General features: G+C 50.8%; 2 protein-coding genes across 5 annotated transcripts in view; one reads left to right on the forward strand and one right to left on the reverse strand.

Annotated features, from left to right (window-relative positions):
- Positions 1-689: 689 nt before the first annotated feature.
- LOC134341755 (zinc finger protein 239-like) lies at positions 690-14936 on the reverse strand. Of its 4 annotated transcripts, none has more exons than XM_063039668.1 (3): positions 14741-14936; positions 11264-11428; positions 690-3869 (listed from the first exon to the last, which is right to left on the reverse strand). In XM_063039668.1, the coding sequence occupies exon 3, from the start codon at positions 3530-3532 to the stop codon at positions 2828-2830; it is 705 nt and encodes a 234-aa protein (XP_062895738.1). In that variant the 5' UTR covers positions 3533-3869; positions 11264-11428; positions 14741-14936; the 3' UTR covers positions 690-2827. The 4 variants fall into 4 exon arrangements, with proteins under 4 accessions (XP_062895738.1, XP_062895735.1, XP_062895736.1 ...); XM_063039665.1 differs by having other exon boundaries at positions 11264-11432; XM_063039666.1 differs by lacking the exon at positions 14741-14936 and adding an exon at positions 13694-13778 and having other exon boundaries at positions 11264-11432.
- Positions 10364-25152, forward strand: part of LOC134341756 (zinc finger protein 585A-like) — an 80028-nt gene continuing 65239 nt past the window's right edge. The window contains exons 1-4 of the mRNA XM_063039669.1: positions 10364-10464; positions 13498-13859; positions 14702-14817; positions 14940-15031. Of these exons, the coding sequence (XP_062895739.1) occupies positions 10364-10464; positions 13498-13859; positions 14702-14817; positions 14940-15031 (671 nt within the window). The remainder of the gene's footprint in view (positions 10465-13497; positions 13860-14701; positions 14818-14939; positions 15032-25152) is intronic.

A 25152-nucleotide genomic window follows, 5' to 3' on the forward strand; every position in this document is an offset into this window, starting at 1 on the left:
CTAATCTGAGGAAAGACATTTTTGCCATAGAGGGAGTACAAAGAAGGTTCACCAGATTGATTCCTGGGATGGCAGGACTTTCATATGAAGAAAGACTGGATGAACTGGGCTTGTACTCGTTGGAATTTAGAAGATTGAGGGGGGATCTGATTGAAACGTATAAGATCCTAAAGGGATTGGACAGACTAGATGCCGGAAGATTGTTCCCGATGTTGGGGAGGTCCAGAACGAGGGGTCACAGTTTGAGGATAGAGGGGAAGCCTTTTAGTTCCGAGATTAGGAAAAACTTCTTCACACAGAGAGTGGTGAATCTGTGGAATTCTCTGCCACAGGAAACTGTTGAGGCCAGTTCATTGGCAATGTTTAAGAGGGAGTTAGATATGGCCCTTGTGGCTACAGGGGTCAGGGGGTATGGAGGGAAGGCTGGGGCGGGGTTCTGAGTTGGATGATCAGCCATGATCATAATAAATGGCGGTGCAGGCTCGAAGGGCCGAATGGCCTACTCCTGCACCTATTACTATGTTTTCTATGTTTAATCACTAAGTCTTCACCGCCCTCTGTGGTGGGGATTTACAGACATTCACCACCCTCGGAGTGGAGACAGTCACTCTCGAAATTGCATTCAGCAATGGCGACAGACAAATATCTAGCATGAAGCTTATTGAAACTTTCTCCCCGGTGTGAAGCCAGCAGTGTGTCACAAGTGTAACATGCTGTAAGGTTTCACTGTTCATGTAATGGCCTCTCTGCAATGTATCACTGCTGAGGTAATGGTTTCTCTGTAGCAGCAATGTTTAGGTTACGAATAGAGATAACAGGGTTTTGGAGTGCGGGGTATCCAATGACAGAAATGTTCTTCCTTGTGAGTCTGGAAGAGAGATTTTCGTGGTCTTTTGCTGGGGAGAGATGAGAAGACGCGGATGGAGAGAGTGGACCCTTTTTCTTGTTTTCTTCACTAACCCAATAGTCAAAGTAAGAATTATGAAGCTCAATTGTTTAATCACATATTGTGTACTGTTTGTTATTTCGGGGTACTGATTTTGTAACAGGGGACACATTGCGCAGCATCCACCCAAACGAGATTTCTTAAGTCTGGCCGAGCTGGGGAGCTATCACCCCCTATATTAAGCTGCTAGCCGAGGGAGAGTTACATAAGGTTAGATTATTGAGTGAATCGCTTCCCACATTCACAGCAGGTGAACACCCCCTCCCCGGTGTGAACCTGGTGGTATGTCATAAGGACAGATAACTGAATGAATCTGTTTACGTACACGTAACGGTCTAAATGAACCAGCAGCAATAGAGCACACCTGGAGTCTGGTTTTGATATTAAAAAACACTATATATTAGTATCTAGTTAATATAGTAACTTAACCCAGGTAAATCAAAAGTTAGTAGTCTTATGCATATATATGTATGTAAATATAATTCCCAAACACACTCAAGCTCGAGTGGCAAGAGTTAAAGTCTCACGATAGTGATGTAAGGAAGTTCAGTTCAATCCACGGAATTGGTGTGTGTGAGGAAGGTATTTGTAATCCAAGGTGAAAACCACACCAGGAGAAGAATGAGTAAACAGGTCCCATTGATCTTCCATCCTCAGGCTCCGAATCCACTCTCGAGTTAGCCAAACGCAGCTTATCACTAAGGGGACCATCTTCGAGGGTAAACTACCACCCAGGCAAGGGTAGACACACCGGTAGCCTCCACAGGGTCAGCCCTTCCACACACCGTGACAGCCACTGATCGATTCCCCTGATCGATCCTCAACCCTCGCTTGTGGGCACTCGAAAGTTCCACCCAGTGACTCCTCTGTCACTGGTCTCCTTTCACTGACCGGTCGCCGTAACCTGTGTCCCACTGTGTGTCTCTGGGAGAGTCATCTGACCTTGTTTAAATAAACACGCTACGAAGCAACTGTGAACATCGAACTGTCCATCACATAACTCCACCTCTCTCTCACCATGGCAACCAAGAAGCAACTGTAAACATCGAACTGTCCATCACATAACTCCGCCTCTCCCTCACCATGGCAACCAAGAAGCAACTGTGAACATCGAACTGTCCATCACATAACTCCGCCTCTCTCTCACCATGGGAACCGAGAAGCAACTGTGAACATCGAACTGTCCATCACATAACTCCGCCTCTCTCTCACCATGGCAACCAAGCAACTGTGAACATCGAACTGTCCATCACATAACTCCGCCTCTCTCTCACCATGGCAACCAAGAAGCAACTGTGAACATTGAACTGTCCATCACATAACGCCGCCTCTCTCTCACCATGGCAACCAAGAAGCAACTGTAAACATTGAACTGTCCATCACAGAACTCCGCCTCTCTCACCATGGCAACCAAGAAGCAACTGTGAACATTGAACTGTCCATCACATAACTCCGCCTCTCTCTCACCATGGCAACCAAGAAGCAACTGTGAACATCGAACTGTCCATCACATAACTCCGCCTCTCTCTCACCATGGCAACCAAGAAGCAGGCAGCAGTACTGCAGACAGTTTTTCTCTCTCATTTAAAGGCACAGTCCATGTCCACCGTAAATACTTCACCACGTTCACAGCAGGTGAACGGCCTCTCCCCAGTGTGAACTCAGTGATGCACAATTGGTTGATTTGGCTGAGAGAATTTCTTCCCACAGTCTGAGCAGCTGATCAGCCCCTTCCCAGTGTGGACTCGCTGATGTTCCTTCAGTTGAGATGACTGAATGAATCCCTTCCCACAGACAGAGCAGGTGAACGGCCATTTCCCTGTGTGTCAGCAGGTGAAATGACCAATTGAAACCCTTCCCACAGACTGAACAAGTGAATGGTCACTCCCTGGTGTGAACTGACTGGTGTCTCAGTAGATGAGATGAGCAAGTGAATCCCTTCCCACAGTCTGAGCAGGTGAATGGCCTCTCCCCGGTGTGAACTCGCTGATGTACCTTCAGTTGAGATGAATCTACGAATCCCTTCCCACACACTGAGCAGATGAATGGCCTCTCCCCAGTGTGAACTGACTGGTGTCTCAGTACAGCAGATGACTTTGTGAATCCCTTCCCACACACTGAGCAGGTGAACGGCCTCACCCCAGTGTGAATTCGCTGATGTACCCTCAGTTGATATGACTGAGTGAATCCCTTCCCACAGTCTGAGCAGGTGAACGGCCTCTCCCCAGTGTGAACTCGCTGATGTGTCAGTAGGTGAGCGAACAGTTTGAATCCCTTCCCACAGTCTGAGCAGGTGAACGGCCTATCCCCAGTGTGAACTCGCTGATGTACCTTCAGATTAAATGAGCAAGTGAATCCCTTCCCACAGACTGAGCAGGTGAATGGTCTCTCCCTGGTGTGAACTCGCTGGTGTGCCTTCAGATGAGATGACTGAATGAATCCCTTCCCGCAGTCTGAGCAGGTGAATGGCCTCTCCCCAGTGTGAACTGACTGGTGTCTCAGTAACTGAGATGATACAGTAAATCCCTTCCCACAGTCTGAGCAGGTGAACGGCCGCTCCCCGGTGTGAACTCGCTGGTGAGCCATTAGGTCAGATAACCGAGTGAAACATTCCCCACAAATTCAGCAGATGACCAGCCTCTGCTCAGTGTGAACAGACTGGTGTGTCCACAGGTGGGAAGACCGACTGAATCCCTTCTCACACACAGAAAAGGTGAATGGCCTTGTCCCAGTGTGAACTTGCTGATGCACCTTCAGCTGAGATGACCGACTGAATCCATTCCCATTGTCTCAGCAGGTGAATGGGTTCCCCCCTTTGTTGATGTACAGCTGGGATTTTCTTTGATCTACTGTCAATATAAAGTGCCACAGTTTTAAAGCCATGAAAACATCTTCTGCCCAGATGAATGGTTGGTCTGCACAGCTGTTAAAAGGAATTAAATGAATATTAATATTATTTCATGTTCTTGTCACAGAGTCATAGAAAAGTACAACACAGAAACAGGCCCTTTGGCCCATCTAGTTTGTGTTGAACTATTTAAACTACCTACCCCCGTACCTGTACCATCCAGGTACCTATACAAACCTCTTACATGTTGAAATTGAGCTCGCATGCACCAGTTGGACTGTCTGCTCATTCCACACCTGGATGACCATCTGTGTGAAAAAGTTTCCCCTCATGTTCCCCTTCATGTTTCAATGTCACCCTTAATCTGTGGCCTCTGGTTGTAGTCCCACCAAATCTCAGTGGAAAAAGCCAGCTTGCATTTACCCTAACTATAACCCTCATAATTTTGGCACACCTGCATCAAATCTCCCCTCAATCTTTTACATTCCAAGGAATAAAGCCCCATCCTGTTCAATCTCTCCTTATAACCCAAGTCCTCCAGACCTGGCAACATCCTTGCGAATTTTCCCTGAACTCTTTCAACCTCTTTCACATCTTCCTGCAGGTTGGTGATGTGACAAAGGTGTGCATAGACTGAGATGTTGACTGTCCTGTGCTATCAGCAGTGGGATCGTCAGTTGATCTGCCACCTGTCTTCAGGAGGAGAGATAAGTAAGACAATGGAGCAACATTTGGAAATGTTAATGAAGAGACGAGAGAGTTTAATGGAAGGAGACACCGGTCTGAGTATTGTCAAGACCGGCTGCTTTGAACCCTGAACTTTTTGAAGTCTGATGGACAGGCGATACCCCAATAGGGGGGATAAAAAGGGACAGGTTTGCTAAGGCAACGGACACCACTCACGACACCACGAGGTAACGAGACCCTGGAAGCGGTGCGCCCCCACAAGTCGGTGGGAGTTTTGGAGGGCTGGTCACAGGACCAGCCATAGACGCACAGGGTGGAAAGTTACGGTCGGCAGGAACCAGGTGTGTGTGTCCGCCCTTGCCTGGGTGCTAGGTTCACCGCAGAAGAACGATCGTGTCTGAAACGGAGGGGTCACAGTCGGTGACCTCAGAAGACATTACAAAGGGCTCGCCCGAAAGCTAACTGCGAGGAATATCGAAGGTCTGTTTGGAATCCGATTTGAATATTCATTCGTTCTCTCTCTCTCTTCAACGGCACAAAAGTGATTACTGTGAAATGAACTAAATTGAACTCTGTCACTTGTGATTGATCATTTTACCCCTAGACTGCGGTAGAGCTTGATTGATCCTATTATCCTAGTCCTGTGTACATGTGTGTTTATTCATTGCTAACCTGTTGCATTTATATCCTTACTATTAGGGTACTGTGTTGCTTATTCCTTTAATAAAACTTTCTTAGTTCCAGTAATCCAGACTCCAACTGAGTGATCCATTTCTGCTGGTTTGGCAACCCAGTTACGGGGTACGTAACAGTGACCAAAACTGGACCCAACACTCCAAATTAGGTCTCACCAATGTCTTGTACAACACCAACATAACATCCATCTCTTGTACTCAGTAATTTGGTTTATGAACGCCAATGTCCCAAAATCTTTTTTTCCATCCCTATCAAACTGTGACACCACTTTCAGTGAAATATAGACCTGTATTCTCAGATTCATTTCTTCTACAACACTTCTCGGTGCCCTACCAGTCACTGTGTAAGACCTACCCTGGTAGGTCCTACTAAAGTGCAACACTTCACACTTGTCTGCATTAAATTCCATTTTCCATTTCTCAACCCATTTTTCCAGTGGGTCCAGATGTCACTGCAAGATATGATAGTCTTCCTCGCTGTCCACTACACCACTAATCTTGGTGTCATCCACAAATTTGCTGATCCAGTTAACCACCATATCATCCAGATAACTGATATAGATGACAAACAACTAGTCACAGGCTTCCAGTCGGAGGGGAAGATCCATCTGCTTCCATACTCTGGTGATGAAGTTTTAAGGGGATTGGGTGAAATAAGAAATGATTCTTGGACTCTTGTAAATAATGGGTTAAAATTTAAGTGTGAAATTATGTGTGCTCTGTTCTGGATAGTGTGCAAATTTCTGTTTTGTCCTTCACTGAGGAATCTGCTTGCAGCTTGTTTAGATTAACGACTCACAGATGTCTCTTGGGAACATTACGTAGAGTTGAGTTCTCATGAGACACGAATTGAACTAAGTTCCCTCCCATGTCTAACAAAAGAGAATAACTGATAAGGATTGGACAGAACGTTCATTTGTTATTAAAACCCTGATTTAGTGGACTCTCTTATCTCAGAAATTAAGTTTTGCTCCAACGGACAAGGTGGGAATACCAGTTGAACTAAAGTCCTCTTTGTTTTGCTAGTTCTATAAATTGTAACATTTCTGCATGTTAGACAAAGGTTCGTCACGAGCCGCCAGAGGGAGAGGAGTTCTGTCTCTCTGATGCTCGGCTCTGAGCTTCTCACCGGCTCAGTTCAAACAAATAAACTGATGAAAAGGATAAAGTAAAGAACTGTTTGTGGTGTGGTTATTGGTCCGGCCAATTTAAGTTTATACCATAAAGAGTATCCCATCCAGATACTTCACACCTTTGTACGGCTACTCTCTTCTGTTGACTTCAGGAAACAGCAGAGAACTGTGGACACAGCTGAGCACATCATGGAAACAAGCCTCCCCTCCACGGACTCACTCACTCACTCGAGAGACTTTGAACTTTTTACTGAGCCACGGACTGTTCTTCATCAAGTTATGGTATTGTTGCACTGTTGTAACTATATGTTATAATTACGTGGTTTTGTTAGTTTTTTCAGTCTTGGTCTGTCCTGTGTTTTGTGATATCACACCGGAGGAAATACTGTTTCATTTCTTAATGCATGCATTACTAAATGACAATAAAAGACGACTGTGTGTCTTCATAATCTAATAATCCAATTAAACATTCCCAGAACCCCAGACCAGACATTCTTCATTCTCAACCACCCCTCGGGTCGAAGATAAATGAAAACGAAAAAACAGAAAACATACCCCCAGACCTTGGGATATTTTCCATTCTGCTGTTATAAGCAAACTGAATATTCCTCAGCATTATAAGGTAGACTCTTGACTTCATAATGTAACTAGATGTGACCTTGCACCATGTCTACCTGCAGTGGATTTTCTCTGTAACCACATTGCTTTGTTACACACTGTTAATGTTTTATCATAATCTACTGTTGTAATGTGTGGATCTGAGATGATGGTTTGCAAGACAAGATTTTCATTGAACCTCGGTACATGACAATAATAAACGATTCCCCACTTTAATTGTGTGGAAATATTAGACAGACTGAGCTTCTCATCTGGAACTTCTGGAGGGAGATTTCACTGAAGTGTACAAATGTTTGAGAAGCCCAGAAAAACAGAAACGGCTTCCTTCTTGGAATAATAGGGCTATATACCTCGAAACATTGGCGACACTTCGGCAATTTGTAACAGTGGAATGAAGTCAATGAATAAAAAATGCCCACCCACAATGAGAGGACGTGACAGATCTGGATCTCACTCCCTTGTCTGAATGGAAGAAAGATTAAACTAAACAACCATGAGAAACAAACCCGCAGACGTAAGGAAGTGGACGTGACGTCAGACCCCGGTGTAGCAAACCCATGCGTGACATCAGGCATTGGAGGGGGGAGGGAAGAAGAGAGGATAAGATTTTTGGTTCCATGGCTGTCTTCCAGGGAAGGTGGGACCTGCACAGAAGGGACCACAACAAGACAGAAGGTTCTTTGGAAACTGAAGGTCTGAAGGCAGAAAAGCTACCTGGGTCAGATGGTTTACACCCAGAGTTCTGAAAGAGGTGGCCGGAGAGATCGTGGAGGCATTAGCAATGATCCTTCAAGAACCACTAAATTCAGGAATGGTTCTGGAAGACTGGAATATTGCAAATGTCACTCCACTCATCAAGAAGGGAGAGAGGCAGAAGAAAGGAAACTACTGGCCAGTGAATCTGACAGTGGTTAGGAAGATGTTGGAGTCGATTGATAAGGATGTGAGTTCAGGGGACTTGGAGGCACAAGATACAATAGGCCTGAGTCAGCATCGTTTCCTCAAGGGAAAACTGCTGTACTCACTGTACACCCACAATTGTGTAGCCAAGTTTCCATCAAACTCAATATATAGGTTTGCTGATGACACAACAATTGTAGGACGTATGTCGGGAAATGATGAGTTTAAGTACAGAGAGGAAATTAAGAACCTGGTGGCATGGTGTGAAGACAATAACCTATCCCTCAACGTCAGCAAGACAAAGGGATTGGTTGTTGACTTCAGAAGGAGTAGCGGACCGCACGACCCAATTTACATCGGTGGTGCGCAAGTGCAACAGGTCAAAAGTTTTAAGTTCCTCAGGGTCAATATTACAAATGACCTGACTTGGTCCAACCAAGCAGAGTTCACTGCCAAGAAGGCCCACCAGCGCCTTGAGTTGCAGAGAAAACTAAAGAGATTTGGCCTGTCCCCTAAAAACCTCACAAATTTTTATAGATGCATCGTAGAAAGCATTCTTCTCGGGTGCATCACAACCTGGTATGGAAGTTGTCCTGTCCAAGACCGAAAGAAGCTGCAGAAGATCGTGAACACGGTGCAGCACATCACACAAACCAATCTTCCATTCGTGGACTCACTTTACACCGCACGCTGTCGGAGCAGTGCTGCCAGGATAATCAAGGTCACGACCCACCCAGCCAACACACTTTTTGTCCCTCTTCCCTCCGGGAGAAGGTTCAGGAGCTTGAAGACTCGTACGGCCAGATTTGGGAACAGCTTCTTTCCAACTGTGATAAGGCTGCTGAACGGATCCTGACCCGGATCTGGGCCGTACCCTCCAAATATCCGGACCTGCCTCTCAGTTTTTTTTACACGACCTTACTTCCCATTTTTCTATTTTCTATTTATGATTTATAATTTAAATTTTTAATATTTACTAATTTTAACTATTTTTAATATTTTTAATATTTAATAATTGTAATCCAGGGAGAGTGAAGCGCAGAATCAAATATTGCTGTGATGATTGTACATTCTAGTACCAAATGAAAGGGTTGACTATTCTCTAAATGGAGAGAATGTACAAAAAATCTGAGCTGCAAATGGAATTGGAAGTCCTTGTGCAGGATTCACTGAAGGTTAATTTGTGGGTCGAGTCTGTGGTGAGGAAGGCAAATGTGATTTTTGCATTCAGTTCAAGGAGACTAAAATATAACAGTGAGGATGTAATGTTGAGACTTTATAAAGCTCTTGGATTGTTCTCAGCAGTTTTGGGCCCCTTATCTCAGAAAGGATGCACTGACACTGGAGAGAGTTCAAAGCAGGTTTACGAAAATGAGTGCAGAATTGAATGGCCTGTCATAGAAAGAGCATTTGATGGCTCTGGACCTGTATTCAGAGGAATGAAGGATGATTTCATTGAATCCTATTGAATGGTGAATGGCCTTGATTGAGTGGATGTGGAGAGGATATTTCCTGTATTGGGAGAGTCCACGACCAGAGGACGCAGCTTCAGATTAAAGGGGGTAGAGGGGCGTTCTTTTAGAAAGGAGATAAGGGGGAATTCTTCAGCCAGAGAGTGGTGAATCTGTGGAACCCTTTGCCACGGGCAGCTGTGAAGGCCAGGTATTTATGGATATCAAAGGCAGAGGTTGCTAGATTCCTGATTGGTGACGGTTTACGGGGAGAAGGAAGGAGACTGGGACAGAGGAAAAATGGAACAGGCTTGATTAAATGGCAGAGCAGATGCGATGGGCCAAATGGCCTAATTTTGCTCCTACAGTATATTTTATGGTTTTATGTAGGGGCAACAGAATGACGTCACATGTGGGTGAGAGTTTGTATTCAAAAACTGTTTAATGGACATTTTTTATGATATCGGGGGTGAACAAAGGAAACGACGGTTTTCATCAATGAATCCAACATTGTGTGATTTAAAGTCCCCTGCAAGATACCCTACTCTGCCATGTTGTCCGTAGAGTGGGCGGTGTGGTGCTTGTCTCGAGTTGGGTCACAAAACCCCACCGTTTCTGAGGAGGACTTTCCGGGGTGATCTGGTCTGGGGTGGGTCAGTCAGTGCAGTGTCTTGTTGTTTAGTATTTTCAGAAACAACAGTTTTACTGATATAAACCGGAATTGCCAGCAGGGTAAAGACAGGTTCGTATCAGTTAACAGAAGACCTCTGATCCCTGCAGTCCTTGTCTCCCGGCAATCTAAACACCCCGACAGTGTAGGTACCCCTTCCTCTAAAGTGAGTGAATCATTCACGATAGCTGATCGCTGAGAGGAATGATATTTGTTGGGCGTTAAAGTTGGTCCAGGTTTGGCTGGATGGAGTTAATGCAGAGTTCGGGGGTGTCACAGTGAAAGAACCGAACAGCCAAATCCTCTACGTTGTCCCTCCGACCTCCGGACACTGGTGGCGCCGCAGGGACCTCCTGCAAATCACAGCACAGGGCCGACCCCAGCTGTTGCCGGCGGTTCTCCTGGTTGGGCGGCGATGAGGAAGGGTCTGATCTCGGGTTTGTGTAAATCGAAGAGCGGTTGCAGTGGGAAAGGGCTGGGACCGAGCCGGACAGCTGGACAGTCTGGGCTGGGAATGTAGGATCAGTTAGTTGTGGTCCCCAAGCTGTGAGAGTGGATGTCGGTGACGTGGATCTGTTTACGTGTACGGGTGTGGGGTAAATGGTGGGAAAGTTGTGGGGCTATTGGCGGGGTGGAGGGAGGTTGGAGATGTGTGGGTTATCAGACACAGTGTGACCCAGGAGGAGTGGTCCTAGGCAGATTAAGTTGGAAGCAAGAGAGGATCTCGTCCGTTGCATCAGACAGCTTTCAGGAAGCAACAAATCTCTCTTTATATTAATCACTGTCTAATCTTGCTGCTAACATTGTGTTTGTCACAGAGCCCAGAGTCTAGGAACAGCTAGATGGTAGGAAGCAGATGGTGATGATGGGAGGCTGGTTATTGGAGTCCAGGTCCGTGTCTCATAGAGCTCCCCAGGGTTACACCCATTGTTAATTGTCATCTATGTCAATAATCTGGTTGAGAATGTACAGGGTATGGGGAGTGAGTTTGCAGCAAGTAATTTCAAACAATTACTTCTTTTTGCAAGATAGTAATATAAACACCCCTCTTTCCCTCTCCACACTCAGAACCGACCAAAAGCTACTTCAGAAGATGCAAGTTCTTTAAATGAGCAAACACTGAGGGAATGTGAGTGAGTTTAAAGAGCTGGGATACTGACAGTACATTACCAGACCTGGAGTGATTGCAACTGGGTCTGACAGAGGCGTAACTGGTATTTCTGGGCACATTCAGTCTCACCACAACTATTCCCTACCTTATTTTGTACAGATATGTAATGTCTAAAGGACCAGTGTTTGAGTAAATGAGACTCACCGAACTTGCTCCGGACTGAATCAATGGAAACCCTGAGTCAGAAGGGTTCTCTCCAGTTGATGCTCTCAGTCCTCGGGCTGGTTCATTTGCTGCTGTTCCCTCATCTTCAGTCGTGGTTTGCTTCCAGTTGTGGGCTTTTGTTCCAATAAATCTCTCACCGCAGGTCTAACTTCAAAATGAAAGATAATGAAACATGTTAACAATACAAAGGAGAACAAAATATTTCTGCTCACTGAAATCTAAACATTGAAGACAAATATAATGATCTCAGTGAACAAATCTGTAATTATCCCTGACACGTCACAAAACCTGATAAGGGATAGGAAGGAGTCATCATTCAGTCATGGTAAGATATAAGACACAGGAACAGAATTAGGTGATTCGATCCATCGAGTCTGCTCCATCATTCAACCACGGCTGAGATTTATTCCAACACCATATTCCTGCCTTCCTCCTGTAACCCTGAAGCTACTTAGCAATCATGAATATTTTAATCTGCCCTAAATATACCCAAATGACAGCCTCAGCCACCCTCTGTGGCAACAAATTCCACAGAACAGCCATCTTTTGGCTGAAGAAATTTTTCTCATCTCAGTTTTAAAGGGAAGCATCTTTATTCTGAGACTGTGCTGTCAGATCACAGACTCTCCGTCTAATGGAAATATCCTCTCCATGTCCATTGTATCCAGGCTTTTCAGCATTCAGTAGGTTTACTTAACCACCTCCCCTTTCACCACCCCGTCTGAACTCCATTCAGCACAGCCCCATAACTATCAAATGCTCCTCATACATAAAACCGATCATTCCTGAGATTATTCATGTGAACCTTGTATGCAACAACTGCACTGAACACATTCCCAAGTACAACAGACAATCAGGAAATTTAAACCTTTCCAGAGTGAATGTAATAAAAAGAAACTGGAATCACCAGAATCGCTCAACAGGTAAGGAACTGCTGTGGGGAGAGCAACAAATTTAATGATTCAGGTTCACAATCTTGCCAGGATGGATTCAGAATTTAGTGCAGATCTCCAGCAAATTGAGTTTCTGTTTGATTTCCACTGTCCGACAGACAGGTGACAGTGAGGAAGAATTTCCAATCACAGTTCGAACACTGAACCCCCCAGGTCTATTTCTACTGGTGCAAACACAGAACAGCCCATTTAATCACAGCCTGTCCTTGTGAGGGATGGAATACAAACTCATTCCCTCCTCAGATCAACAGCATGGCTTCCAAAGGAACTCCAGAAACATACATTTGATCCAAGATGGGAAATACATGCTCAACACCTCAGAAACCCTGGCAGATTGATCCCTGGGTCCATTTTACTTGGATCTAAAACTGTGATATCCCAGGACCCAACCTCACAGGGTCACACAGCTGAACCTGTCACTGACCAACCCTCAGAGCCTCACATATCGTCCCCACATCTCAGACTGGGTGGTGCTATCCGGGATTTCCCCACAACCAATGTCCAGCTGCTCGAAACTTCTGCTTCATTGCAGAAGGATGAACATCCAGTCCCATCTGTAGAAGCACTAACCAAAGTCAAATCCAGAACACCGACAGTACCATATGCCTGGAATGCCGATCACAGGATTATAGCCCAAGCACCAACTCTCCCAGTACTCTTTGCTGACAGGAAAATGCTGCAGTGTGTCAGCCAGTCACAGTTCAAAAACCAGCACCTCCACACCAATGCACAACACAACTGGTACCTGATGACCCTCTGGCATTCCAGCTAACAAAAACTGATTCTGGAAATAACTCAGCGAGGCCAAACGTGTAAAAAAACACTTCACAATGCAGACAAAGTTTAGAAGAAAGATTGCTGATATATAACATTGAGGAGGTGGGACACAGGGTGGACTGAGGTTGACCCAGATGGTTGATGCATATCACTGAAGTGGGGAGGGATGGGGAGACAGGACAAAGGTTGAACAAGATGGGCAGGGAATGAGCAGAGGGAACCATGTGGGGAAGAAATCTAGGATCATTACTGATGATCCTCTAGCAATACACATATAGTGAATGAATAGTACATACTACTGCACCAAAGATCCTAAAATGACAAAATTAGAACAAACAATAAGAACTTTGGCATATGAAATTTGGCCCTCACCAATTTTTAATCACCACACCATAGAAAGTTTCCCAACCGGACACTTCACGCTTTTGCATGGTAATTACTCTGCCCGTGACTGCGAGGAACTGCAGAGACCCTTGGATACAGATCAGACAAACCCCCTCCCAGCCTGGGAACCACAACGAACGGATCTCACAGCCCGGGCTCGGGCGCAAAGCTAAAACCGGGGCTGCGGGACCGGAGAGCCCGGAGCCTTCAGCCGTCCGGGAGAACACGGTCCCAGGCCTTTACCACTGCAGCAGGCTTCCAATTCACACAATACCGGGATCAGATCCGTACTCACCGCTGCCGGCGACAGCTGCGGTCGGCACCCAGAGCGCTACAAATCACCGCCGGTAGCCGGAGGTCCACACAGCTCCACCAGTGGCCGGAGGGCCACACAGCGCTGCCAGCGGCCGGAGGACGAAACAGCGCCTCCAGTGGCCGGAGGCCCGTGGGACAATGGAGAGGTTAATTACAACCACGAGAAAGTCTACAGATGCCGGAAATCCAGAGCCACACAAAAAAAATGCTGGCGGAACTCAGCAGGCCGGGCAGCATCTATCGACAATGCCGTCTTGGACAATGTCTCCCATCCACTACATAAAGTACTGGTTGGGCACAGGAGTATATTCAGCCAGGGACTCATTCCACCGAGATGCAAAACTGAGCCTCATAGGAAGTCATTCCTGCCTGTGGCTATCAAACCTTACAACTCTTCCCTTGGAGGGTCAGACGCCCTGAGTCAATAGGCTGGTCCTGGGTTTATTTCCCAGCATAATTTACATATTATTATTTAACTATTTATGGTTTTATATTGCTATATTTATACTCTATTATTGGTTGGTGCAACTGTAACGAAAACCAATTTCCCTCGGGATCAAAAAAGTATGACTATGACTATGAAAAGAGTCAACAGTCGACGTTTCCCCTTGAACCTTCCTTCAGAACTGAGATGGAATGGGGGAAATATCTGAATAAAAACGGAGCGGGTGAGGAAGGGGTATTTATGGTCCACATTGTCAGGGTGTTGAGTTTACCAGGAGACAGAGACTGCAGGGACGAGAGGTTTTCTGTTGACTAATACACTGTGTGTGGACCCCACTGGCAATTCTGGTGTTGTGACCCGAATGGAGACAAACACCACGCTGCCCACTCCACCAACAACACGGCACAGCCGGACACATAACAGGGGACTTTACATCTCACAACACTGGATTCAGTGATGAAACCCGGGATTAATGTTGTTGTCCCACTGAAATCATCAGAAACGTCCATTCAGGTGTTTTTAAATACCAGCGCTCCCCCACAGGTGACGTCACACAGGCCCCCCACGCGCCTGACGTCACACCTGGGTTCCCCACACCGGGATTTGTCCTCACGTGCGCGGTGTCTTACGTCACCCACGAGCTGCTGTGCTCGAGCTTTGTCGGTTTAACAGCCGGGCTACTAATCACGTGACTATCCCTCCCCGTCACTGTAATCCAACGCTTGAGCTGCGCTATTGCCACTGGTGGGATGTAATGTCAATCACTGGTTACACCCAATAGAAGAAGCGGACCAGCGGAGAGGGCGGTACCCCCGCTGGTCCGGTCTTCCGCGCCGGCGCCGATCTCTCCGTCAAAGCGGAACAATTCTCAAAGTAAATGTCCCGTTTTCTGATTTATTTCCATTTCCATCCGAGGGAAGTTGGGGCGTTTGTGAAGCGTCTCCTGCGGCCGGAGTCTGATGTGTCGCCGGGAGGTAGGAGGAGACATACGGAGGCGTGAACTCGGAGACCTGGGCCTTCACCCGGCCTTGCGTGTCTGGATCCTGTCAGATGTCCGGCAGGTGGTCAGAGTGGCTCCCTCACCTCTGTCACTCCGACCCCCGGCACACACACACACCCTGTCCCCTTCACTCTCCGTGTGTTCACCCGTGACACACACACACACACCCTGTCCCCGTCACTCTCCGTGTGTTCACCCGTGACACACACACACACACCCTGTCCCCTTCACTCTCCGTGTGTTCACCCGTGACACACACACACACACCCTGTCCCCTTCACTCTCCGTGTGTTCACCCGTGACACACACACACACACCCTGTCCCCTTCACTCTCCGTGTGTTCACCCGTGACACACACACACACACACCCTGTCCCCTTCACTCTACGTGTGTTCACCCGTGACACACACCCACACACACACCCTGTCCCCTTCACTCTCCGTGTGTTCACCCGTGACACACACACACACCCTGTCCCCTTCACTCTCCGTGTGTTCACCCGTGACACACACACACACACCCACCCTGTCCCCTTCACTCTCCGTGTGTTCACCCGTGACACACACACACACCCTGTCCCCTTCACTCTCCGTGTGTTCACCCGTGACACACACCCACACACACACCCTGTCCCCTTCACTCTCCGTGTGTTCACCCGTGACACACACACACACCCTGTCCCCTTCACTCTCCGTGTGTTCACCCGTGACACACACACACACACCCTGTCCCCTTCACTCTACGTGTGTTCACCCGTGACACACACACACACACCCACCCTGTCCCCTTCACTCTCCGTGTGTTCACCCGTGACACACACACACACCCTGTCCCCTTCACTCTCCGTGTGTTCACCCGTTACACACACCCACACACACACCCTGTCCCCTTCACTCTCCGTGTGTTCACCCGTGACACACACACACACACCCTGTCCCCTTCACTCTCCGTGTGTTCACCCGTGACACACACACACACACCCTGTCCCCTTCACTCTCCGTGTGTTCACCCGTGACACACACACACACACCCTGTCCCCTTCACTCTCCGTGTGTTCACCCGTGACACACACACACACACACACACACACACACACACCCTGTCCCCTTCACTCTCCGTGTGTTCACCCGTGACACACACACACACCCTGTCCCCTTCACACTCCGTGTGTTCACCCGTGACACACACACACACACCCTGTCCCCTTCACTCTCCGTGTGTTCACCCGTGACACACACACACACACCCTGTCCCCTTCACTCTCCGTGTGTTCACCCGTGACACACACACACACCCTGTCCCCTTCACTCTCCGTGTGTTCACCCGTGACACACACACACACACACACCCTGTCCCCTTCACTCTCCGTGTGTTCACCCGTGACACACACACACACCCTGTCCCCTTCACTCTCCGTGTGTTCACCCGTGACACACACACACACACCCTGTCCCCTTCACTCTCCGTGTGTTCACCCGTCACACACACACACACACCCTGTCCCCTTCACTCTCTGTGTGTTCACCCGTGACACATACACACACCCTGTCCCATTCACTCTCCGTGTGTTCACCCGTGACACACACACACACACCCTGTCCCCTTCACTCTCAGTGTGTTCACCCGTGACACACACACACACCCTGTCCCCTACACTCTCCGTGTGTTCACCCGTGACACACACACACACCCTGTCCCCTTCACTCTCCGTGTGTTCACCCGTGACACACACACACACACCCTGTCCCCTTCACTCTCCGTGTGTTCACCCGTGACACACACACACACCCTGTCCCCTTCACTCTCCGTGTGTTCACCCGTGACACACACACACACACCCTGTCCCCTTCACTCTCCGTGTGTTCACCCGTGACACACACACACACCCTGTCCCCTTCACTCTCCGTGTGTTCACCCGTGACACACACACACACACACCCTGTCCCCTTCACTCTCCGTGTGTTCACCCGTGACACACACACACACACCCTGTCCCCGTCACTCTCCGTGTGTTCACCCGTGACACACACACACACACACCCTGTCCCCTGCACTCTCCGTGTGTTCACCCGTGACACACACACACACACCCTGTCCCCTTCACTCTCCGTGTGTTCACCCGTGACACACACACACACACCCTGTCCCCTTCACTCTCCGTGTGTTCACCCGTGACACACACACACACCCTGTCCCCTTCACTCTCCGTGTGTTCACCCGTGACACACACACACACACCCTGTCCCCTTCACTCTCCGTGTGTTCACCCGTGACACACACACACACCCTGTCCCCTTCACTCTCCGTGTGTTCACCGTGACACACACACACACACCCTGTCCCCTTCACTCTCCGTGTGTTCACCCGTGACACACACACACACACCCTGTCCCCTTCACTCTCCGTGTGTTCACCCGTGACACACACACACACCCTGTCCCCTTCACTCTCCGTGTGTTCACCCGTGACACACACACACACCCACCCTGTCCCCTTCACTCTCCGTGTGTTCACCCGTGACACACACACACACACCCTGTCCCCTTCACTCTCCGTGTGTTCACCCGTGACACACACACACACACCCTGTCCCCTTCACTCTCCGTGTGTTCACCCGTGACACACACACACACCCTGTCCCCTTCACTCTCCGTGTGTTCACCCGTGACACACACACACACACCCTGTCCCCGTCACTCTCCGTGTGTTCACCCGTGACACACACACACACACACACACCCTGTCCCCTTGACTCTCCGTGTGTTCACCCGTGACACACACACACACCCTGTCCCCTTCACTCTCCGTGTGTTCACCCGTGACACACACACACACACACCCTGTCCCCTTCACTCTCCGTGTGTTCACCCGTGACACACACACACACCCTGTCCCCTTCACTCTCCGTGTGTTCACCCGTGACACACACACACACCCTGTCCCCTTCACTCTCCGTGTGTTCACCCGTGACACACACACACACACACACACTGTCCCCTTCACTCTCCGTGTGTTCACCCGTGACACACACACACACACACACCCTGTCCCCTTCACTCTCCGTGTGTTCACCCGTGACACACACGCACACCCTGTCCCCTTCACTCTCCGTGTGTTCACCCGTGACACACACACACACACCCTGTCCCCTTCACTCTCCGTGTGTTCACCCGTGACACACACACACACACCCTGTCCCCTTCACTCTCCGTGTGTTCACCCGTGACACACACACACACACACACACCCTGTCCCCTTCACTCTCCGTGTGTTCACCCGTGACACACACACACACACCCTGTCCCCTTCACTCTCCGTGTGTTCACCCGTGACACACACACACACACCCTGTCCCCTTCACTCTCCGTGTGTTCACCCGTGACACACACACACACACACCCACCCTGTCCCCTTCACTCTCCGTGTGTTCACCCGTGACACACACACACACACACACCCTGTCCCCTTCACTCTCCGTGTGTTCACCCGTGACACACACACACACACCCTGTCCCCGTCACTCTCCGTGTGTTCACCCGTGACACACACACACACACACACACACCCTGTCCCCTTGACTCTCCGTGTGTTCACCTGTGACACACACACACACCCTGTCCCCTTGACTCTCCGTGTGTTCACCCGTGACACACACACACACCCTGTCCCCTTCACTCTCCGTGTGTTCACCCGTGACACACACACACACCCTGTCCCCTTCACTCTCCGTGTGTTCACCCGTGACACACACACACACACACACTGTCCCCTTCACTCTCCGTGTGTTCACCCGTGACACACACACACACACACACACACACACCCTGTCCCCTTCACTCTCCGTGTGTTCACCCGTGACACACACACACACACCCTGTCCCCTTCACTCTCCGTGTGTTCACCCGTGACACACACACACACACCCTGTCCCCTTCACTCTCCGTGTGTTCACCCGTGACACACACACACACCCTGTCCCCTTCACTCTCCGCGTGTTCACCCGTGACACACACACACCCACCCTGTCCCCTTCACTCTCCGTGTGTTCACCCGTGACACACACACACACACACACCCTGTCCCCTTCACTCTCCGTGTGTTCACCCGTGACACACACACACACCCTGTCCCCTTCACTCTCCGTGTGTTCACCCGTGACACACACACACACACACACACACCCTGTCCCCTTCACTCTCCGTGTGTTCACCCGTGACACACACACACACACCCTGTCCCCGTCACTCTCCGTGTGTTCACCCGTGACACACACACACACACCCTGTCCCCTTCACTCTCCGTGTGTTCACCCGTGACACACACACACACCCTGTCCCCTTCACTCTCCGTGTGTTCACCCGTGACACACACACACACCCTGTCCCCTTCACTCTCCGTGTGTTCACCCGTGACACACACACACACACCCTGTCCCCTTCACTCTCCGTGTGTTCACCCGTGACACACACACACACCCTGTCCCCGTCACTCTCCGTGTGTTCACCCGTGACACACACACACACCCTGTCCCCGTCACTCTCCGTGTGTTCACCCGTGACACACACACACACCCTGTCCCCTTCACTCTCCGTGTGTTCACCCGTCACACACACACACACCCTGTCCCCTTCACTCTCCGTGTGTTCACCCGTGACACACACACACACACACCCTGTCCCCTTCACTCTCCGTGTGTTCACCCGTGACACACACACACACACCCACACCCTGTCCCCTTCACTCTCCGTGTGTTCACCCGTGACACACACACACACCCTGTCCCCTTCACTCTCCGTGTGTTCACCCGTGACACACACACACACACCCTGTCCCCTTCACTCTCCGTGTGTTCACCCGTGACACACACACACACCCTGTCCCCTTCACTCTCCGTGTGTTCACCCGTGACACACACACACCCTGTCCCCTTCACTCTCCGTGTGTTCACCCGTGACACACACACACACCCTGTCCCCTTCACTCTCCGTGTGTTCACCCGTTACACACACCCACACACACACCCTGTCCCCTTCACTCTCCGTGTGTTCACCCGTGACACACACACACACACCCTGTCCCCTTCACTCTCCGTGTGTTCACCCGTGACACACACACACACCCTGTCCCCTTCACTCTCCGTGTGTTCACCCGTGACACACACACACCGTCCCCTTCACTCTCCGTGTGTTCACCGTGACACACACACACACACCCTGTCCCCTTCACTCTCCGTGTGTTCACCGTGACACACACACACATACCCTGTCCCCTTCACTCTCCGTGTGTTCACCCGTGACACACACACACCGTCCCCTTCACTCTCCGTGTGTTCACCCGTTACACACACCCACACACACACCCTGTCCCCTTCACTCTCCGTGTGTTCACCCGTGACACACACACACACACCCTGTCCCCTTCACTCTCTGTGTGTTCACCCGTGACACATACACACACCCTGTCCCATTCACTCTCCGTGTGTTCACCCGTGACACACACACACACCCTGTCCCCTACACTCTCCGTGTGTTCACCCGTCACACACACACACACCCTGTCCCCTTCACTCTCCGTGTGTTCACCGTGACACACACACACACCCTGTCCCCTTCACTCTCCGTGTGTTCACCCGTGACACACACACACACCCTGTCCCCTTCACTCTCCGTGTGTTCACCCGTGACACACACACACACCCTGTCCCCTTCACTCTCCGTGTGTTCACCCGTGACACACACACACACCCTGTCCCCTTCACTCTCCGTGTGTTCACCCGTGACACACACACACACACACACACACACACCCTGTCCCCTTCACTCTCTGTGTGTTCACCCGTGACACACACACACACCCTGTCCCCTTCACTCTCCGTGTGTTCACCCGTGACACACACACACACACACACACACACACCCTGTCCCCTTCACTCTCCGTGTGTTCACCCGTGACACACACACACACCCTGTCCCCTTCACTCTCCGTGTGTTCACCCGTCACACACACACACACACCCTGTCCCCTTCACTCTCCGTGTGTTCACCCGTGACACACACACACCCTGTCCCCTTCACTCTCCGTGTGTTCACCCGTGACACACACACACACACCCTGTCCCCTTCACTCTCCGTGTGTTCACCCGTCACACACACACACACACACCCTGTCCCCTTCACTCTCCGTGTGTTCACCCGTGACACACACACACACCCTGTCCCCTTCACTCTCAGTGTGTTCACCCGTGACACATACACACACCCTGTCCCCTTCACTCTCCGTGTGTTCACCCGTTACACACACACACACCCTGTCCCCTTCACTCTCCGTGTGTTCACCCGTGACACACACACACACACCCTGTCCCCGTCACTCTCCGTGTGTTCACCCGTGACACACACACACACACACACCCTGTCCCCTTCACTCTCCGTGTGTTCACCCGTGACACACACACATACACCCTGTCCCCTTCACTCTCCGTGTGTTCACCCGTGACACACACACACACACACACCCTGTCCCCTTCACTCTCCGTGTGTTCACCCGTGACACACACACATACACCCTGTCCCCTTCACTCTCCGTGTGTTCACCCGTGACACACACACACACACACACCCTGTCCCCTTCACTCTCCGTGTGTTCACCCGTGACACACACACATACACCCTGTCCCCTTCACTCTCCGTGTGTTCACCCGTGACACACACACACACACACACCCTGTCCCCTTCACTCTCCGTGTGTTCACCCGTGACACACACACATACACCCTGTCCCCTTCACTCTCCGTGTGTTCACCCGTGACACACACACACACACACACCCTGTCCCCTTCACTCTCCGTGTGTTCACCCGTGACACCCACACACACACCCTGTCCCCTTCACTCTCCGTGTGTTCACCCGTGACACACACACACACACACCCTGTCCCCTTCACTCTCCGTGTGTTCACCCGTGACACACACACACACCCTGTCCCCTTCACTCTCCGTGTGTTCACCCGTGACACACACACACACACACACACACACACACACCCTGTCCCCTTCACTCTCAGTGTGTTCACCCGTGACACACACACACACCCTGTCCCCTACACTCTCCGTGTGTTCACCCGTCACACACACACACACACCCTGTCCCCTTCACTCTCCGTGTGTTCACCCGTGACACACACACACACACACACCCTGTCCCCTTCACTCTCCGTGTGTTCACCCGTGACACACACACACACCCTGTCCCCTTCACTCTCCGTGTGTTCACCCGTCACACACACACACACACCCTGTCCCCTTCACTCTCCGTGTGTTCACCCGTGACACACACACACCCTGTCCCCTTCACTCTCCGTGTGTTCACCCGTGACACACACACACACCCTGTCCCCTTCACTCTCCGTGTGTTCACCCGTGACACACACACACACCCTGTCCCCTTCACTCTCCGTGTGTTCACCCGTGACACACACACACACCCTGTCCCCTTCACTCTCCGTGTGTTCACCCGTGACACACACACACACACCCTGTCCCCTTCACTCTCCGTGTGTTCACCCGTGACACACACACACACATACCCTGTCCCCTTCACTCTCCGTGTGTTCACCCGTGACACACACACACACACACACACCCTGTCCCCTTCACTCTCCGTGTGTTCACCCGTGACACACACACACACACCCTGTCCCCTTCACTCTCCGTGTGTTCACCCGTGACACACACACACACACCCTGTCCCCTTCACTCTCCGTGTGTTCACCCGTGACACACACACACACACACACCCTGTCCCCTTCACTCTCCGTGTGTTCACCCGTGACACACACACACACCCTGTCCCCTTCACTCTCCGTGTGTTCACCCGTAACACACACACACACCCTGTCCCCTTCACTCTCCGTGTGTTCACCCGTGACACACACACACACACCCTGTCCCCTTCACTCTCCGTGTGTTCACCCGTCACACACACACACACCCTGTCCCCGTCACTCTCCGTGTGTTCACCCGTGACACACACACACACACCCTGTCCCCTTCACTCTCCGTGTGTTCACCCGTGACACACACACACACACCCTGTCCCCTTCACTCTCCGTGTGTTCACCCGTGACACACACACACACACACCCCCTGTCCCCTTCACTCTCCGTGTGTTCACCCGTGACACACACACACACACCCTGTCCCCTTCACTCTCCGTGTGTTCACCCGTACACACACACACACACACACACCCTGTCCCCTTCACTCCCTGTTCACCCGTGACACACACACACACACCCTGTCCCCTTCACTCTCCGTGTGTTCACCCGTGACACACACACACACACCCTGTCCCCTTCACTCTCCGTGTGTTCACCCGTGACACACACACACACACCCTGTCCCCTTCACTCTCCGTGTGTTCACCCGTGACACACACACACACACCCTGTCCCCTTCACTCTCCGTGTGTTCACCCGTGACACACACACACACACACCCTGTCCCCTTCACTCTCCGTGTGTTCACCCGTGACACACACACACACACCCTGTCCCCTTCACTCTCCGTGTGTTCACCCGTCACACACACACACACACACACCCTGTCCCCTTCACTCTCCGTGTGTTCACCCGTGACACACACACACACACCCTGTCCCCTTCACTCTCCGTGTGTTCACCCGTGACACACACACACACCCTGTCCCCTTCACTCTCCGTGTGTTCACCCGTGACACACACCCACACACACACCCTGTCCCCTTCACTCTCCGTGTGTTCACCCGTGACACACACACACACACCCTGTCCCCTTCACTCTCCGTGTGTTCACCCGTGACACACACACACACACCCTGTCCCCTTCACTCTCCGTGTGTTCACCCGTGACACACACACACACACACCCTGTCCCCTTCACTCTCCGTGTGTTCACCCGTGACACACACACACACACCCTGTCCCCTTCACTCTCCGTGTGTTCACCCGTCACACACACACACACACCCTGTCCCCTTCACTCTCCGTGTGTTCACCCGTGACACACACACACACACGCTGTCCCCGTCACTCTCCGTGTGTTCACCCGTGACACACACACACACCCTGTCCCATTCACTCTCCGTGTGTTCACCCGTGACACACACACACACACACCCTGTCCCCTTCACTCTCCGTGTGTTCACCCGTGACACACACACACACACACCCTGTCCCCTTCACTCTCCGTGTGTTCACCCGTGACACACACACACACATACCCTGTCCCCTTCACTCTCCGTGTGTTCACCCGTGACACACACACACACACACCCTGTCCCCTTCACTCTCCGTGTGTTCACCCGTGACACACACACACACCCTGTCCCCTTCACTCTCCGTGTGTTCACCCGTGACACACACACACACACCCTGTCCCCTTCACTCTCCGTGTGTTCACCCGTGACACACACACACACACCCTGTCCCCTTCACTCTCCGTGTGTTCACCCGTGACACACACACACCCTGTCCCCTTCACTCTCCGTGTGTTCACCCGTGACACACACACACACACACCCTGTCCCCTTCACTCTCCGTGTGTTCACCCGTGACACACACACACACGCCCTGTCCCCTTCACTCTCCATGTGTTCACCCGTGACACACACACACACCCTGTCCCCTTCACTCTCCGTGTTCACCCGTGACACACACACACACACACCCTGTCCCCTTCACTCTCCATGTGTTCACCCGTGACACACACACATACACACCCTGTCCCCTTCACTCTCCGTGTGTTCACCCGTGACACACACACACACACACACACTCACACACACACCCTGTCCCCTTCACTCTCCGTGTGTTCACCCGTGACACACACACACACACAGCCTGTCCCCTTCACTCTCCGTGTGTTCACCCGTGACACACACACACACACCCACCCTGTCCCCTTCACTCTCCGTGTGTTCACCCGTGACACACACACCCACCCTGTCCCCGTCACTC

This window comes from Mobula hypostoma, unplaced genomic scaffold, assembly GCF_963921235.1.
Source record: "Mobula hypostoma unplaced genomic scaffold, sMobHyp1.1 scaffold_62, whole genome shotgun sequence".
Classification (NCBI taxonomy): Eukaryota; Metazoa; Chordata; class Chondrichthyes; order Myliobatiformes; family Myliobatidae; genus Mobula; species Mobula hypostoma.